At 39.1% G+C, this 15,907-nt stretch overlaps 1 protein-coding gene across 1 annotated transcript in view; it reads right to left on the reverse strand.

The window, feature by feature from the left end:
* The window catches only part of TRAPPC8 (trafficking protein particle complex 8), a gene marked incomplete at both ends in the record, with an annotated part of 29,675 nt that overhangs the window by 10,587 nt on the left and 3,181 nt on the right, over window positions 1-15,907 (reverse strand). Inside the window, 10 exon segments of the mRNA XM_008940314.1 lie at window positions 538-669; window positions 1,916-2,021; window positions 3,433-3,533; window positions 5,091-5,241; window positions 5,978-6,093; window positions 8,002-8,249; window positions 9,892-9,979; window positions 11,087-11,240; window positions 11,947-12,121; window positions 13,395-13,484. Coding sequence (XP_008938562.1) covers window positions 538-669; window positions 1,916-2,021; window positions 3,433-3,533; window positions 5,091-5,241; window positions 5,978-6,093; window positions 8,002-8,249; window positions 9,892-9,979; window positions 11,087-11,240; window positions 11,947-12,121; window positions 13,395-13,484 — 1,361 coding nt within the window.

The raw sequence follows: 15,907 nt of genomic DNA on the forward strand, positions 1-15,907 counted from the left end.
AGCAGGAACTGAGCACAAGCTACCTGGTGAGAGCCTGTCCCACAACAGGGCAGAAATAACTTCTGTGCTTCACAGCCAACACAAGTGGAGTTTATTTACCACACTTAGAGCTGCATGCACAGGGAGGTGAATGGAAGTAAAAACAATCTCATTTGTTTTGGTTTAATTTTTCCTCAAGTCTAAGCAGTCATAAAAAGATCCTTTAGTTTGTCTTGTAATTATTCACACACCTGCACCCTCACTAAAAAAGCATGTGGTTAAGGCACCAAGAAAAACATACCTAAAATTTGCTATTATTCTAATAAATTAAGGGTTTAACAAATCCTTAACTCCTGCAACTCACTCATCTCAAGAGTAAAACCACTCCTTCACCCAAACAAAAAGCCTTGTATTAAATTGAGACCTAGAAATGAAAATACTTCTGACTCACAGAAGTGTCAGAAACCAAACATCTTTTCCCAGACTGATACATTTAACTTGTTCTTCAAAGTATAAAATACTGGGCATACATTTTCCAAGCAGAAAGACAATACTTACCTGACCTGCTTTACTAAACCTATGGCCAGCCAATATCATGTGAAATGCAAACTTTCTAACCATGGGACTCTTCATGTTTATGAAGCAGTGGGCTGCCTGCTCCAGCAGAAGGGCACTCCGAAGATCTGAATCCTGTTTAAAAGAAGAGAATTAGCCTTGAAGTTAAATACTAACAAAGATAACAGTAGCTTTGTTTTAATGCTAACAGACAGGAAGCTTTAACAATGCTGTGAAGTTGAAGATTATTTTATATGCAAACTTTAGATGTATGTGTATATATACAAGAAAATAAGATTATTTTTCCCTGTTGCCCCATCCTATCAGTGATGTCCAAGTACTGTCTGGACTACAAATTTACTCTAGTTGAAGAATATACAAACGTTAGATGAATGTGTGTATATAAAAGAAAACAAGATTAAGTATTTTTCCCTGTTGCCCCATCCTATCAGTGATGTCCAAGTACTGTCTGGACTACAAATTTACTCTGAGACACCTACATAATACCCTGTGAAGATTTTCTTTGCCACTGCCAAAAGGCACCAGAAGCATACTACATATAATTTTAAGTTGTAAAATGATTGTGCAGAGTTAACAGCATTTAAAATCCTTGCTTAAGCAACTTACACTGCTCACGTAAATCTTCATAGCAAGCTGAAGTTGAAAGGACAAGAAGGAAGCTACAGAGACACTTGAGACACAGAACTAAGCAAATTTATGCTTAATCTGTCCCAGGCAAAGTCTCAGAAGCATCACATTTGGTGCAGCTGGCCCCAAAACCAGAACTGTCAGACTTCCCTCCAAGCTACATAGATGCTGTACTATAACTGGTATTACATTTCTTTCACTCCTTTTCAAGCAAGACACTTTCTGGGCTGTTGGAAGCTAATTCCATGCTTAATTTCCACCAATTAATATTACAGAAGTTTCAGACTAGCTTTCCCTTACACAGTAAGATTCTAATGATTCATAACAGCTGAGCTACAGTAATGTCCTAGTTACTTAAACTATGGAGAACTTGTGATTATACATGGGATACAGGATCCATTAGGGCTCTGGCAAGCCATGCTAATGCTTTTAACCCAGGAGTTCTTAAACTGGAAATAGGCCATAGAAGAGCTAAGCAGGTGTAAAAGAAAATCAGTTATAAAGCCCAAGATAACAAATGCACATTCAGCATGGTTGAAGAAGTCAAGCAACTCACTTGACTAGAAGTATCTGTACTAGTTTCTTCACTTTTAAACACTTTTCTTGTGCTTTATACCAGCTCATTTGCTACCTTTGGCTACGAAACATCCTAGGGCAAGGAGGAGAACCTAGAAGTGCTTGGGTAAATAAACAGCAGGAGGGCATGAGTGGAAAAAGCTACTAAGTGTTTTACCTCACTGGTTAAACGAATGAGAAGAGCAGCAGCCTCTGAATACTTGCTTTGACTTTTTAAGATTTCTGCACTCAGCAGCACACAACGTTCAGCCAGAACCATGTTCCTAAAGCAAAAACAAATGTGTTAATAAATATTTATCAAAATAAACCATGAAAAACTCTTCACCTCAAATGTGACAAATTTTCTCCCTGTGGCATCAGACTGATGTTCTGTTTATCCCTCTTAAAGTAAAACACATGAAAGTTCATCCCCTGCAAAACAACCATGCACAGATTGACACACCAACCATCCTTCCCTAGCCAAAACTTGACAGATTTTGAGGATGTTACTGTATTTATAAAAATACCAACTAAATGATCTGAAAAATGAGAAGTCCAACAGCCAGAAACAAGTTGTGCTGTGTTGACCTTGGTGGGTACACCAGGTGCTCACCAAGCTGGTCTATCACACACCCTCCTCAGCAAGATGGGGAGAAAATCAGATTAAAAAGCTCACGTGCTGAGATAAGCACAGGCAGACCACTCACCACTTACAGTCACATGCAAAACAAATCTGGTTTGGGGAAGGTTAAGTTAATTTATTGCCAATTAATAACAGAATAGTAGAATGATAAAGAATATCCTTTGTAGGCTTGGCTTCACTCCCAACTGTCCTACCTGCTCCTCCCCCACAAGTAGGACAGGCAGATAGGGAAAAGGAGTTCTGGTCAGTTAATAACATTTCACCTCTGCCACCCCTCCCTCTTCCTTATGCTCTTGTCCCTCATTCCTCCCACAGACACAATTCAAGGGTTGCTCCAGCACAGGTCCTTTCCAAGGGGTACAGTCCCTTCAGGGACAGAATGTTCCAGTGTGGGTTCCCCCTAGGTCACAGCTCTGGCCAGAAGCTGCTCTGGCACAGGCTCTCCACAGCCAGCAGCTTCCTTCAGAGCACATCTACCTGCTCTGGCTTCATCCTCCATAGGCTGCAGCATGGACCCCTGCTCCACTGTGGTCCTCCATGGACTGCAAGGGGACAACCTGCTTCACCATGGTCTTTCTTCTCTATAGGCTGCAGGGAAGAACCTCCTCCCCTCCTTCCTCACTGATTTTGGTGTCTGAAGGGCTGTTTCATTGTCTCACTCCACTCTCACAGCTGCTGCACACAGTTTGTTACCATTTCTGAAGTAGATTATCACAGAGGCACCACCAGCACTGCTGACAGGCTCAGCTTTGGGCAGCAGCAGGTCCCTTCTGGAGCTGGGTGAAAACTGGGGCAGCTCCTGCTGTCTTCTCACAGAAGCCATCCCTGCAGCCACCCCACTACCAAAATCTTACCAGGTAGATCCAATACATGAGTTTAATAATCACTCTTAAAGGCACAGAACCCTTTCCATGTTATCCTAGATAACATACCTTACTCTTTATCATTCTGTGCTCTTTTAGTCATCTGGCACTAGCACTACACAGGGGAAGAAAGTTAAACTACCACATCTTGCAGCTTTCATTGGAGGAGTACAGAAGTAAACAACATACTTGCAGATATCTCGATAGGTCTGAATTGCTGTTTCCATATAATGAGCAGGATATGGTCTAGGAGCTCCAGGCTGAAGAAAAGCTGACACTGCTGCCATTTCCTACAGGAGACATTCAGAACTGTCACTGTAGGGTTTTTTTTCCAACTAATTGTAAACCTCAAAATGCTGAGGAACATGTTTCAATAGCTACTTGTTCAAGCTCTTCACCTAATGGATTACTGGCATATGAAAGTGCACCCAACACACTGTAACTGATAGAAGGTTTAATACAACAGCCTATTTATGGCTTTGCCTGCAATTACCCAGACATCAGCAGGAGTTATACACCAACACAAGTGTCTGCAGTTGATGGCAGCCCTAACACTACACAGAAGCACTCATTCACTACAGCTGATAATCTCCTACTGCAGGAGCAATCTCTATCTGATAGGGTAGCACTACTACCATCTGTTTTGAGATGAGGACTGTTTTCTGAGTTTTGCCTAAGTGAAGTTACATTCTCAGCTTCCAAAGAAGCTCTAATAAAATGCTGAAATTTTGCTTCTTTCCTTAAAGACAGGACAGTGAAGTTTTTCTGCAGTAAAGACTAAGACTCATAGGTTGCAAACATTCATAATTAAGATCTCTACAAACCATTAAGACTAAAGACTATGACTTGTAGGTTGCAAAAAATCCTAATTAAGATCTCTACAAACCATTAAGAAATTAAGTTAGCTCTTCAGATTATCCAAATGCAGAACTGTCTGTACTGCAAAAATACACATTCTTGTAAAGGTTCTACATCAAGACAGGCCAGTGCACAAGCTCCATAGCTCTACAAAGTTTCAAATTTTATCAAGTTAACCAGACTAAAATCTAAAAACCATAGCTTCTAAAAATTAAACTTTTTCTTTTTCCCCTGTGTTCTCATTTATCTTATTGAAAACTATTTTAGTCACATTATCTTCAATCTCAGAGAAATTAATGAATGAGTATGTGTTTACAGGGAAGTTTAGCAGTGATATACTCAAACCATATTTCTCAAGAGTCTTTAAAAAAAAATGTACACTATCATATTTACAGTGACATAGCCTTGGCTTCCTGGCAAATAAGTATTTTGCCCAAGTCAAAAAGATACTATAGAATTATTTCACACCTGATTGAGTTATCAAACTACAAGTTTAAAGATCCATTCTTCCAGAGGCTGCATTCCAGATGTTCCCCTTTCTGTATTTCACATTAAGAATTAACTCCTCAATTGTTATTCACACCTTTATTCCCTTCATAAAATAAGTCCCAAGTAGATCTGAGAACACTTTAGGACTTACTAAAGGCATGCAGCAAATTTGGAAAGACCCTTACAAATTTAGAGGTAGAAGAAGGAAATGGCATTTTGTTACCTTCAGACCAGAGGCTGTATTCCAGATAATCTTCATGTGAAATACAGAAAGGGGAACAAGTCCTCAATTTTTATTCACACCTTTATTCCCTTCATAAAATAAGTCCCAAGTAGATCTGAGAACACTTTAGGACTTACTAAAGGCATGCAGCAAATTTGGAAAGACCCTTACAAATTTAGAGGTAGAAGAAGGAAATGGCATTTTGTTACCTTCAGACAAATATTAAGAGATTATTAGGAAAAGTTCACAGAATGTTTATGTTATGTGAAGTACCAACCAGTGCTCATGCTGCATAAAGCATTGCCTGATCATTTAAGAAGTCTTTCTTTGCTGTATGGTAACAGCTGTATGCAAGCTCATAGTGTTGCACCAAAAAGCACAGGTCTGCCATTTTCCGGATTTGGAGCTCTGGTGCTTCTGGTGGATACCTAGAAATGCAAATATTGAAATTCAAAGTCAGAATTTTAATAAATAGAACAAGACATGCTCTATGAAGTCATCCCCTCTGATCTTAATTTCTGTTCACCAAGTAGGAATAAAAAGTGCATTGCTTCAGCCTTAGCCAACAAACATCTAAGTGAAGCTGCCACACATAATGGTTTCATAGTTTCTGGTGAACAAGAGCCACTGTTCCACTAACACTCAAAGCAACCATTCCTCTCAACCAAGAAATACTGAAAAGTATCTACCACTAAAACTCTTCTGTTAGAGTGACTGTTAGAGCTAGAGCTAAACAAAGCTGTACAAGAAAAACACAATAAGACTGACTGTTCACCCATCTGTAGTTGTTAATCATCCCCATTTCTCTTGAAAGAAAAAAATCCTCTAAATATTCCTTATGCCACAACATTGGGCAGGTTCCTGTCCTCTGCAAGCATCACTAACTTCTGGTTAGTCAAATATATATGAATCATTTCAGTGAAGATCAAGTACATTAAGATCAAATACATTTTCACAAACACTTGTTAGTCAAACTTTGTAGGAAGCAAACTGTGTGTCCAAGTTCAACACAGAAAACTGAGGTGAACATTTGGATGATGAAACCCAAGACAAAACATACAAATTTAAGGCAAACAAACACAGGCTTCACCTCTCAAAAAAAAAAAAAAAAAAGACAAGTACATTTTCAGTTTAGATCTAAAGGTAAGGACTGAAATTACTTACAGCAAACCAGAAGTATTCTTCAGCTCATTTATGCTTTTCTCTGGAACCTTGCTGCCACTAAACCATTTTTTAGTAGCAGAAAACAGTGATCGACTCAAACCTTTCCTGGATATTAACTGCAAAAAGACACTAAATTAGAGCAACAGAGACACTAATCTAAGTTTAACATAAAAACCCAAACTTCCTTAAAGCTTCCTAAACACACTTTTTTTTATAAAACAGAAATAAGATAACCAAGAGCACACTCCTTCAGAATGAATCACTGGCACTGAGATCAAAGTTGTAATTCATAGATTTATTGTATTTCAGACAGCTGAAATCTAATAGAATTCTGTAATCTAATTCCTGGTATTAGTCCAATCTAAAATCTAGACAAAGTATCTACCTCAAGAGAGAACATTCTCCTTGTCACCACCCACAGAAAGCTTCACCACATTGTGAACATCCATTTCAAGTGTCAAGGGCACTAGTCATACCTGCAAGCAAGGTTACACAACTTTGTTCTTCTAGGTAATTTCCACTAATGAGGAAACTCCCACAGGGAATTACCACTGTCAAGATTTAAGGCAAAGGATGTGTCTTTTTGAAGATAATGCTTTTCTTACAGTAACCAGGACTGTATCATTACACCCCTGATGGTAAGGCTGCTTGCTGTACTTGATGTATGCACTTCTTTTAAAAAATATTTCTTCATAAAGCTTTCCAAGCATCAACATGGCCAGCATATACCAACTCCCAAAAGTTAATTCAGGGAGAGAAGGTTCCATACAGCATGATACTTCATATCAAAGCCCCTCACACACTTCAAGCTATAACCTGAACAGACAATTTAACCCAAATACCAGTATGTCCTCAACACAGGCACGATATAAACTATCACACTTCCCCCCCCAAAAAAAATTCTGCTGTGAGAGAAGAATATTCAGTTGCAAAAACCACTGAGATCAAAACAGAATTCCATGATTCAAGGTGTCCATGTCAAGAAGTAGTAGCTGAAGTATGCAGCATTTACAGACTGAAAATACATTACTTTAGTTGTGCATTCCAATACTGAAACATAGACTCATAGAATCATAGAATCCTTTAGGTTGGAAGGGGCCTCCAAGATCATCAAGTCCAACCATTGAGCCACCAGGGCTCCAAAGTCCCCTGCCAAAACAGAATCAGAATCTGGCAGGGTTGGAAGGGACCACAAGGATCCCCCAGTTCCACCCCCTCTGCCATGAGCAGGGACACCTCCCGCTAGATCAGGCTGCCCAGAGCCTCCTCCAGCCTGGCCTTAAAGACCCCCAGGGATGGGACCTCAACCACCTCCCTGGGCAACCCATCCCAGGGTCTCACCACTCTCATGGGGAAGAACTTCTTCCTCACATCCAGCCTGAATCTGCCCACTGCCAGCTTTGCCCCATTCCCTCTAGTTCTGTTGTTACTTGAGATCCTAAAAAGTCCCTCCCCAGCTTTCTTGTAGCCCCCCTAAGATACTGGAAGGCCACAATAAGGTCACCTCAGAGCCTTCTCTTCTCCAGACTGAACAGCCCCAACTCTCTCAGTCTGTCCTCACAGCAGAGCTGCTCCAGCCCTCGGATCATTCTCGTGACCCTTCTCTGGACACGCTCCAGCAGCTCCACATAAAAATTGTATTTTGTTCCCAGTGCCAGAATCATCCAGAAGCATGAAATTAGGATTTTAGGAGCAAGGGCAGAAATCCCTGATAACAGTTCAGACAGGCTTCCACCAAGAAGCCTCCCTGCACTGAAGCTCTGTTGATACAAATTTGGTTTGGTTTTGGTTTTTTTTGTTTAGTGGGTTTTTTTGGGTCAGTTTGTTGTTTGTTTTCAAATACAAATTGACCAAAAACGATAGCATCAGCTATTTTCCTAAATTTTCTTACAGTTTTCAATAAGATCATTGAATCATTAGATGCAAAAGAAAGTAACAGTTTCAGAACAGATTTTTGGATCACTGAATTTCTACCCCAACTGTTTTTACTTCTCATGGCACCAAGTGTTTAAAAGTCAACTGACCTGGTCATTAAGTTGCCGAATTGTCTTCTCTATATGTGGCAGAAGTCCCCTAAATGTGAACTCCTGTATGAACTGCCTGATTCTGTCGTGATCTGTGAGGGTCAGACAAGCACCATGAGGTGTTCCAGAGTTGGATTTCTTTGAGTCCTGCAATGCTGCTGTGGCCTTTGTGTAATCAGTGCTATCCAGGCTGCCACTGGGATGATCCAGTTGAAGAGGGTGAGTCTTAAAGTTATTTGACAAGCCATCTATTGAAAGATTAAATCAAAAAGCTCAGTTAAGTATTGAGTTACTTCAACATTTTTTGGGTTTATATCTTTTATTAACCTACTTCAAAGTTTTCCTTACTCAGAACCTATCTAAGCAAAGCTATTCACTGATTATTCTCCCCTGCAGATCAGTGCTGAGAAGACAGCAGCAAAGCACTATTTGAGTATTACATCATTCCTGAAATGCTTCAGAAAGCTCAGAGAATCTCAGGAACATGGCTAAATACACATTTTTGGTTCTGAACTACAGGGCAAAGAATCCCTAGCCATGCTGACAAGTATCAGGAACAAAGGAAAACTAAGAAAGCATTAAAATAATGACAAAAAGTTGAAATACAGCAATTACTACAATGGCTCTATTGAATCCATTCACTCTTTTTTTCATTTATGCTTTAAGATTAAAAACTCATTTTCCATGCTGTTCCAAACAACCCTAATGTGAAACAACCTCCTCTAAAGTCCTCTTAGTTATGTGAGAAGGGCTGCTGACCACTACTGCATCTAGCTATCTGAACTAGACTGAGACACCATTTCACTCCAAGACTTCCACAGTTCTCCTATTTCCTTTCCATACCAGAAAATCAGCTTGCTTTATCCAGCCCTAGCTAGCAGTGAACAAAGCCAAGCTGTGAAAGCAAATCCATAGTGGATTTTACTCCTGAAATGTAAAGCTGGGTATGTAAACTTCAAACAGCAGCTTGCAGACTACACCTAGGCTGCAAGGTACTGGAAAGTTGCTTTTTTAGGCAACTGCAGGCTTTCCTCTGTACACTGGGTCTCCTTGTGCCTTTCAAGTCAGGTGAGAAGATCTGGGTTGAGTCAGGCCAGACAGTGTTGGCTACCTCCACTTCTTCCCTACCTGATGTTTCTCAGCTGAATCCTACAAAGTTGCCTTAAAAAGTTTTTTAAAAGGTCATGCACTAATTTGCACTCAGTTTCTTTACTCTCCTCTGTCATCCACCAGCATAATTCCAAACTAAGTTGGCTGTAAGAACTTGCCTTGCAAGTCACTACTCTGTCATTTCCAGATTTAAAACCAAAAACAAGGACAAAAAAACCCAAATCTCAGCTTCCAAGCTAGAGCAAAGCACACTAATCAGAACTTTTATTATGATGAAAATTAGCTATTTAATCCTATGTTACTTTTTATTGGTCATCCATGAGCATAATTCCAAACTAAGTTGGCTGTAAGAACTTGCCTTGCAAGTCACTACTCTGTCATTTCCAGATTTAAAACCAAAAACAAGGACAAAAAAACCCAAATCTCAGCTTCCAAGCTAGAGCAAAGCACACTAATCAGAACTTTTATTATGATGAAAATTAGCTATTTAATCCTATGTTACTTTTTATTGTCACAGTTTGCAGACAATATACATTATCTCAAAAAGAGGAGCACAATAAATCAACAGCCACCTCACTGAAGATCCATCTACCAATTACCAGCAACCCAGTAGATCAGCACTACAGCATTTTTCTTTGTGGACATCAGGTTACATTATCTTTGACCATTTAGAAAATTACTACTTAGAATTCCCTAACAAATGACTTAAGTGATTACTGTCCAAGACATGAGACAGCTATATAAATGCTATCAATGTTTTGATTTAAGTTATAAAAATACCTTTAATTTCACTGTCTAAGCCATCTGATATCAAGTGATCCATATTCTTGTTGGAAACAACAGTGTAAGGACAATCTTCATAGCAATCCTGCCAGAAAACACACAAAAAAAAAGCCAAAATTTTAAGAATGCTAAACCACACACAGAAGTCAGTCAACAGCACTTAACTTCAATAAGTAAATAAAGAAAGCATATTTGTTCTTATATATCCATTTACAAAGTAGTTTGTGAGGCTCTAAGAACCTCTGATATTGTCAAGATGAAAGTTATACTCAACAAATGAAGCAGCTATCTTTTGGTTCACTCAAACAGCTTCACTGTCAACCAAGAGAAGCAACTGCAAGTCTTACACAGCAGTGCCTACCACAGGGAAAATATGCTCCCTAAAGCAATTCCTCAATATGCTCCTACAAAAAAAATAACATCTACATTGGGCAGCTGACATGGGACAGAAAAAAAGAAAACATCTAATTATAGTAGAAGATTATTTACTGGTGCTCTTAGCTTACAGAAATGAGATGTTTTGACTTTCCAGTGCCAGCTAGATTTGACAAAAAACTATGATTCCACAAACAAACCATTTAATCAGATGCAGTTAAAACTGCAGGTCAGTTAAAAGCAAACTTAAGGAGTATTTTTGGTCCTGAAGTCAAAAATACAGCTATTTATGGCAAACTGACTCAAAGAGTCTAACAGACACTATCATTTGCCAGCTTAGCAGATGACAGACTAGACTGGACTGCAAGAAGGTACCAGAAAAACCACAGATACCCCCACAAAACAACACATCTACACTGTTTAGTGAATTAGAGAAGACCTGGAAAAAGCTCAAATTTTAAGAGTGAAGAGAATTAATCAAAATGAAGGTAGGATTTATGAAAGTTACTATGAATAGGACACTTCTGAGGTTACTTGCTCTTATCAGTGCATAAAGCACAAGCCTATTATTGCAGTGCTCCTCTCCACCCATTTCAGACAGTCAAGTACTTCAGTGCCCCTTACTGTGAAGTCAAGAAGCACAGAGGACAGTTCTTTGACAGAGGACTCATCTCAAGCCCTTGCCAAAAGTCACAGCTATGTTAGAAGTACCTTGACTGTCTATCAGCCCATTCTGTAGAAACACTGAGGCAAAACCTAACAGCTAAAATGGGCTTTCACTGGACCTTATTGTATTCTAAAAAGGCATCTGTAATACCTGGTTCTGGATTGTGTTTTTCTGAAGGTACTGACTCCAAGGATCTGGTATCTGTTCATCTGTTCCTCTATTAGATGTCCGAGAATTTATTTTCAGCAAATAACAGCCCTGAGTTCCATACCTCTGCTTCATCTCTTCATAAATGGAGTCAGCCCTGAAAAAGGAAAACATTTACCCTGACTTGGTATCAAACCAACTCTATTCTAGATGCATACTGCAGCAAACTATTTTGTATGACCAAAAGAAGGGGATCTAAAAATACTACTTAGAGAAATGTGCCTTGGTAGTAGTCAGCATACTACCTAAAGGATCCAGTTTTATGTCTAATGTCAAAACAATTTACAGATCCAAACATTTCATAGAATGGTTTCAATCACTCAACATTCCAATCACAGAATGGTTTGGGGCCTTGAAGGTCCTCTAGTTCTAAAACCTCTGCCACAGGCAGGGACACCTTCCACTAGACCAGGTTGCACAAGGTCAACCTGGTCTTGAACACCTCCAGTGATGGAGCATCCACAACTTCCCTGGGCAACCTGTCCCAGTGTCTCACCATCCTCTTAGTGAGGAGCTTCTTCCTCATCTCTAATCTAAAACTACTCACTTCCATTTTGAGCCCATTACCCCTCACATCTTATCACTACGAGTCCCTCCCTAGCTTTCTTGTAGGCCCCCTTCAGATACTGGAAGGCCACAATAAGGTCTTCCTGGAGCCTTCTCATCTCCAGGCTGAACAACCCCAACTCTCTCTCAGCCTGTCCTCGTAGGAGAGGTGTCCCAGCCCTCAACAGTGTAGTCCTCATTTCAGCCAAAGAGTTCACCTGTCAGTTCTCAGAAGGCAGAAGACCCACCAGACCCACCTTTGCTCTTCTCCTGTGCTGACATCATGCAGTAGCACGTAATATTTGAGTGTGTTTGGTATAAACCACTTGGGATACAAGTATTCACTACTGTGCTGAATTCGATGCTGTTCCTGAGACAGCTTCAGGAACTGCTCCACAGGATCTTGTTCACTAGAGGAAACTACAAGCATACCTAAATTCAAGCTAAGGACATTTACTAAAAGAACCCAGGAACAACCACTGATCACACAATAAAACAGGAAGGGCATAAAACAGAATAGATGAGTACAATATTTAAGCCTGTAAGATGCTACCACAGAAGTCTGTGCAGTTAGGATTTGACTTTAATCTTCATAAAAGGCACTATTTAAACAGTCAGTTCACTAACATTTGTAGTGAGATGAGACAGGAGTTCAGTCCCATCTGACACCAAATCCAAGTTTAAGTCAATTAAGCTGGTATTTAAGATTTTAGATACAGACCAACTGTTCACACAAGAAACATAATTGAAAACTAAAGTCTGTTGGGGGGTGAATTTCAAGTTCTAAGAAGAATTGGGACTTTAAGATCTCACCTGAGCAACAATAACTGTCACTATTCCTAAACACAGCAACAACTTCTAAGTAAAAAGCAGAAGTGTTCAGATTTTTACCTCAATGCAACGACAAAATCATTAATAAAGAAGAATCTGCTCTGCTAAATGTATTCACCAAATCAAAGGCATTAATTCAGAGAAGCCAGAAAGTGAGTTGTACTTTAAATTTTACTACAACTCAGAAGTCAAAAGCCAGAATCAATATTTTGCCAAGTTAATGCTGTACAAATGGTTCTCTCTAATAGCTGCTCACATACCTGTCCCACCACACTGCAATGATAAAGAGTTAGGAACAGTGCAGGTGTTATGAAACCTGTAGTATTATCATTATTGTAACACTAGACACCAGCTACATCAGAAACAGTGCATGTTTTTACTTTCCCTGTAGACAAATAAATCAGACCTAGGTTTTGGTAAGAATAAGTGACAGCATTTAGGCACCTTTCCAGACTTCTTCTCATCCAAAATAGCTTGAAGTTGACCAATTTTCTCAAACACCCTCTCCAACCTCCCCACTCCATCTGCTAGAAAAAGCCATAAAAAGCAGCAGGTGCACCCCAAACACACAAGGGGCAGTCAACAGACACCTGAAGAGCTACAGCACTAAGTGCTTTAGGCTGAGGAAGTTTAGTTTACAGGTACTAGAGTCCAGTTTGACACAAAGAAGTCTGGTTTGTTTTTTAACAAAAAAAACAACCACTAAGCACAAAGAAAACCCTGTTCCCATTATGAAATTAGTTGGCATTGTTAAATGTATTGGAAAAATATCTGTTTCAAATCATAATGGCAAGATCTGAAGTCTCCTTTGTTACATTTCTGCAGGCAGGTGTAACAGCCTTCACTGGAAAGGTCTGTAACACTCAAAGGATACATGCAACATAGTGGTTTAAGAATTCATGATCTGATGCAGGCATGGACTGAAGAAAGCACTCTCTGTAAGACTCAAACCAAGGAGTAGTAGCTGGAACACAGAATAAGACAAGATGAATTAGAATATTTCAGCAAAAAAAATCTATTTATTCATTTATGAACAGAAAATATGAAAGACTACATCAAAAAGTAAAGCTTGCAAACTCTGACAAGGTTTGCATGGTAGGGCAAAGGAGGAGGAACAGTCTAAGGAGAAAGCATCTAAAATACACACAAGTGTGAGAAACAGCAACAGTTTGAATCAAACCAGGTGAAGCTGAATAGTATCTCAAGTACTGTAGGCTCACATGTATTCAATCCTTGTTAGATTAACTACTTCTTACCACCCCTTTAAGCACATACACTTGGGAAAGAAAAAAATAACAATTCTACTAACAGTCACTGAATCTGCCTCAGCTAGGGATGGGAGAACTGAGTGAGAAGTAAAATTAATTTCTAAGCAGAAGCAGAGCTAAGTATTACCAAAACCCTCATCTGACAGTTTGTCTAAAGCTTTCTGCAAGTGTGGCTTGGCTTGACAGTAGTCCCCTTCTTTTGCCTTGCCAAAATAAACAGCTCAGCTGTCAGCTGTCAAAGAAGAGATCCAAAAAGCAAAAAGCTCACATCTGAGTCCATTAATGTCTTTAATACATTAATATGACAACCTGCCATGTTCAAATGCCCTTTTACAACAGGGATTTCTTTTTTCCAAGAGCAACAAATCAAGAGAAACTAAGTATGTCTGCACTATCTAAAGAACATGTGAACTTAAAAATCTTGTCTGTTTGTTTCCACTCCAACTATCAGTCAGCAATGAACCATTATTCCTTCTTTCAAGCCCCTTTTATGCCATCTCCATTCTGCAGCTCCTTCCTTGAAGTGGAAAAAAAAGACCTCAGAGCAAAGTCAGTCCACCTCTAGTAACCTGATTTCACACTGAAGTTAGCTGGAATCCAGCACAAATTCACCTGCAATCTAGAAGACAGTAACTAGTATAGAAGATAATGAATAATAAGAAATCCTGAAGGTATTTATTTTCCTTATATCACCCCAAGAAAACACATTCCTTGATTTAACTGACATCATTTTTAATACTTTATAAACCTCCCCTGCCCCCTCTCCTCCAAACTTCACCACCTTGCTTTCTTAGCTGACTTTTAAGAAACTGACTTTCATTTTTATGTTGGAATTATTTTCTAATATATTAAGTTAAAGTATTTTGTTTAATCCTATATTATCAGGTCATCTTACATCAGCTCCAGCCACTCAGATATAGTCAGGTATAGTGACACTTCAAAACTGAACTCAGTCTAGCAGTCAGCACATATCACCAAAAAAGATCAACTGGAGGCAAACTTGTAGCTTTTGGTTAGAGCCTTTCTACCAACTGCTCTCTGAGCACTCACCTATGGCAGAAAAAGCTCCTGGCTTTACCAAGCCCTACATTTAAATACAACAACTATTTAAATGAAGGAAAACAGAGCTTGTGAGTAAAAACAAGCCATGAAAAAGTGACTCATATGTGTGTTTTTCATGAGTACAAACCCATGTGGTAACTCAGGTACAAGCCAAACTAATGCTGAACTACCCAAGGCAGAAGTTTCAACTGCCTTTTAGTTTCAAGTTGTTTTCAGTTTTCCATTTCTGTTTCACAGCTGAATCATAAGTTTAAAAAAAAAATTCTTCTAACATGTGACTCAGCTACACAGAGGGCAGTACTACTTTCTTTTTGTGAGTTTTTTTTTTTCCCCCTCCCCTTTCTCATTCAGCCTGTTAAGAACCTTGGAAGTAGCTACAAAGGCAACTGAATTCCCTTTATACAACCAAAACATACACCAACAGTATTCACTCAAGAGCATTTACAGGGCTGCAATCATTTACAGTAGATACTTCTAATAAACACACACCATGTTCAAAACAAAAACAGTATCTGATTTTTTCACAGATGTAACATTTATAACACATTACAGCAGTGCACAGCAGCACTGTGCCATTTAGGTACAGGGACCTAGATGTTTTCCATTTTTCCAGTAAAATGTTTTCAGCATATTAAACAGAACTAAAGTTGAAGCAGATTTGTTAATGTGTTCAGAAAGAAAAAAATAATATTCATACATAACAGCTTAAGAAGGAGAAGTCTACCTCATGAAGTTTTGTACTTTTTAGCTACCTGGCCAAGATGATTCTTGTACTCTGTACTCATACTCTAGCACTTTCAGAAAGGAAGCCATTTAGCAGCAGCTGAAAACACACTATTGAAAAGAGAATTACTACTAACCAAGGGAATAAACTTTGTTAGTATCTAAAAACTGAAAAACATCAAGATCTATCTCTTACTGGCACAACACAGAACTTCATTGTTATTTGAGAGGTCAATAATCAACGTGTTTTGGTAGCAATAACTCTTCTAAACTAAGTGAAAATGTATTAGAAAGCTTTTTTTTGTATTGAAGGGAATCATAATCCAGAAAGAGT

The sequence above is a fragment of the Merops nubicus genome, unplaced genomic scaffold (genome assembly GCF_000691845.1).
Source record: "Merops nubicus isolate BGI_N331 unplaced genomic scaffold, ASM69184v1 scaffold535, whole genome shotgun sequence".
NCBI classification, from domain to species: Eukaryota; Metazoa; Chordata; class Aves; order Coraciiformes; family Meropidae; genus Merops; species Merops nubicus.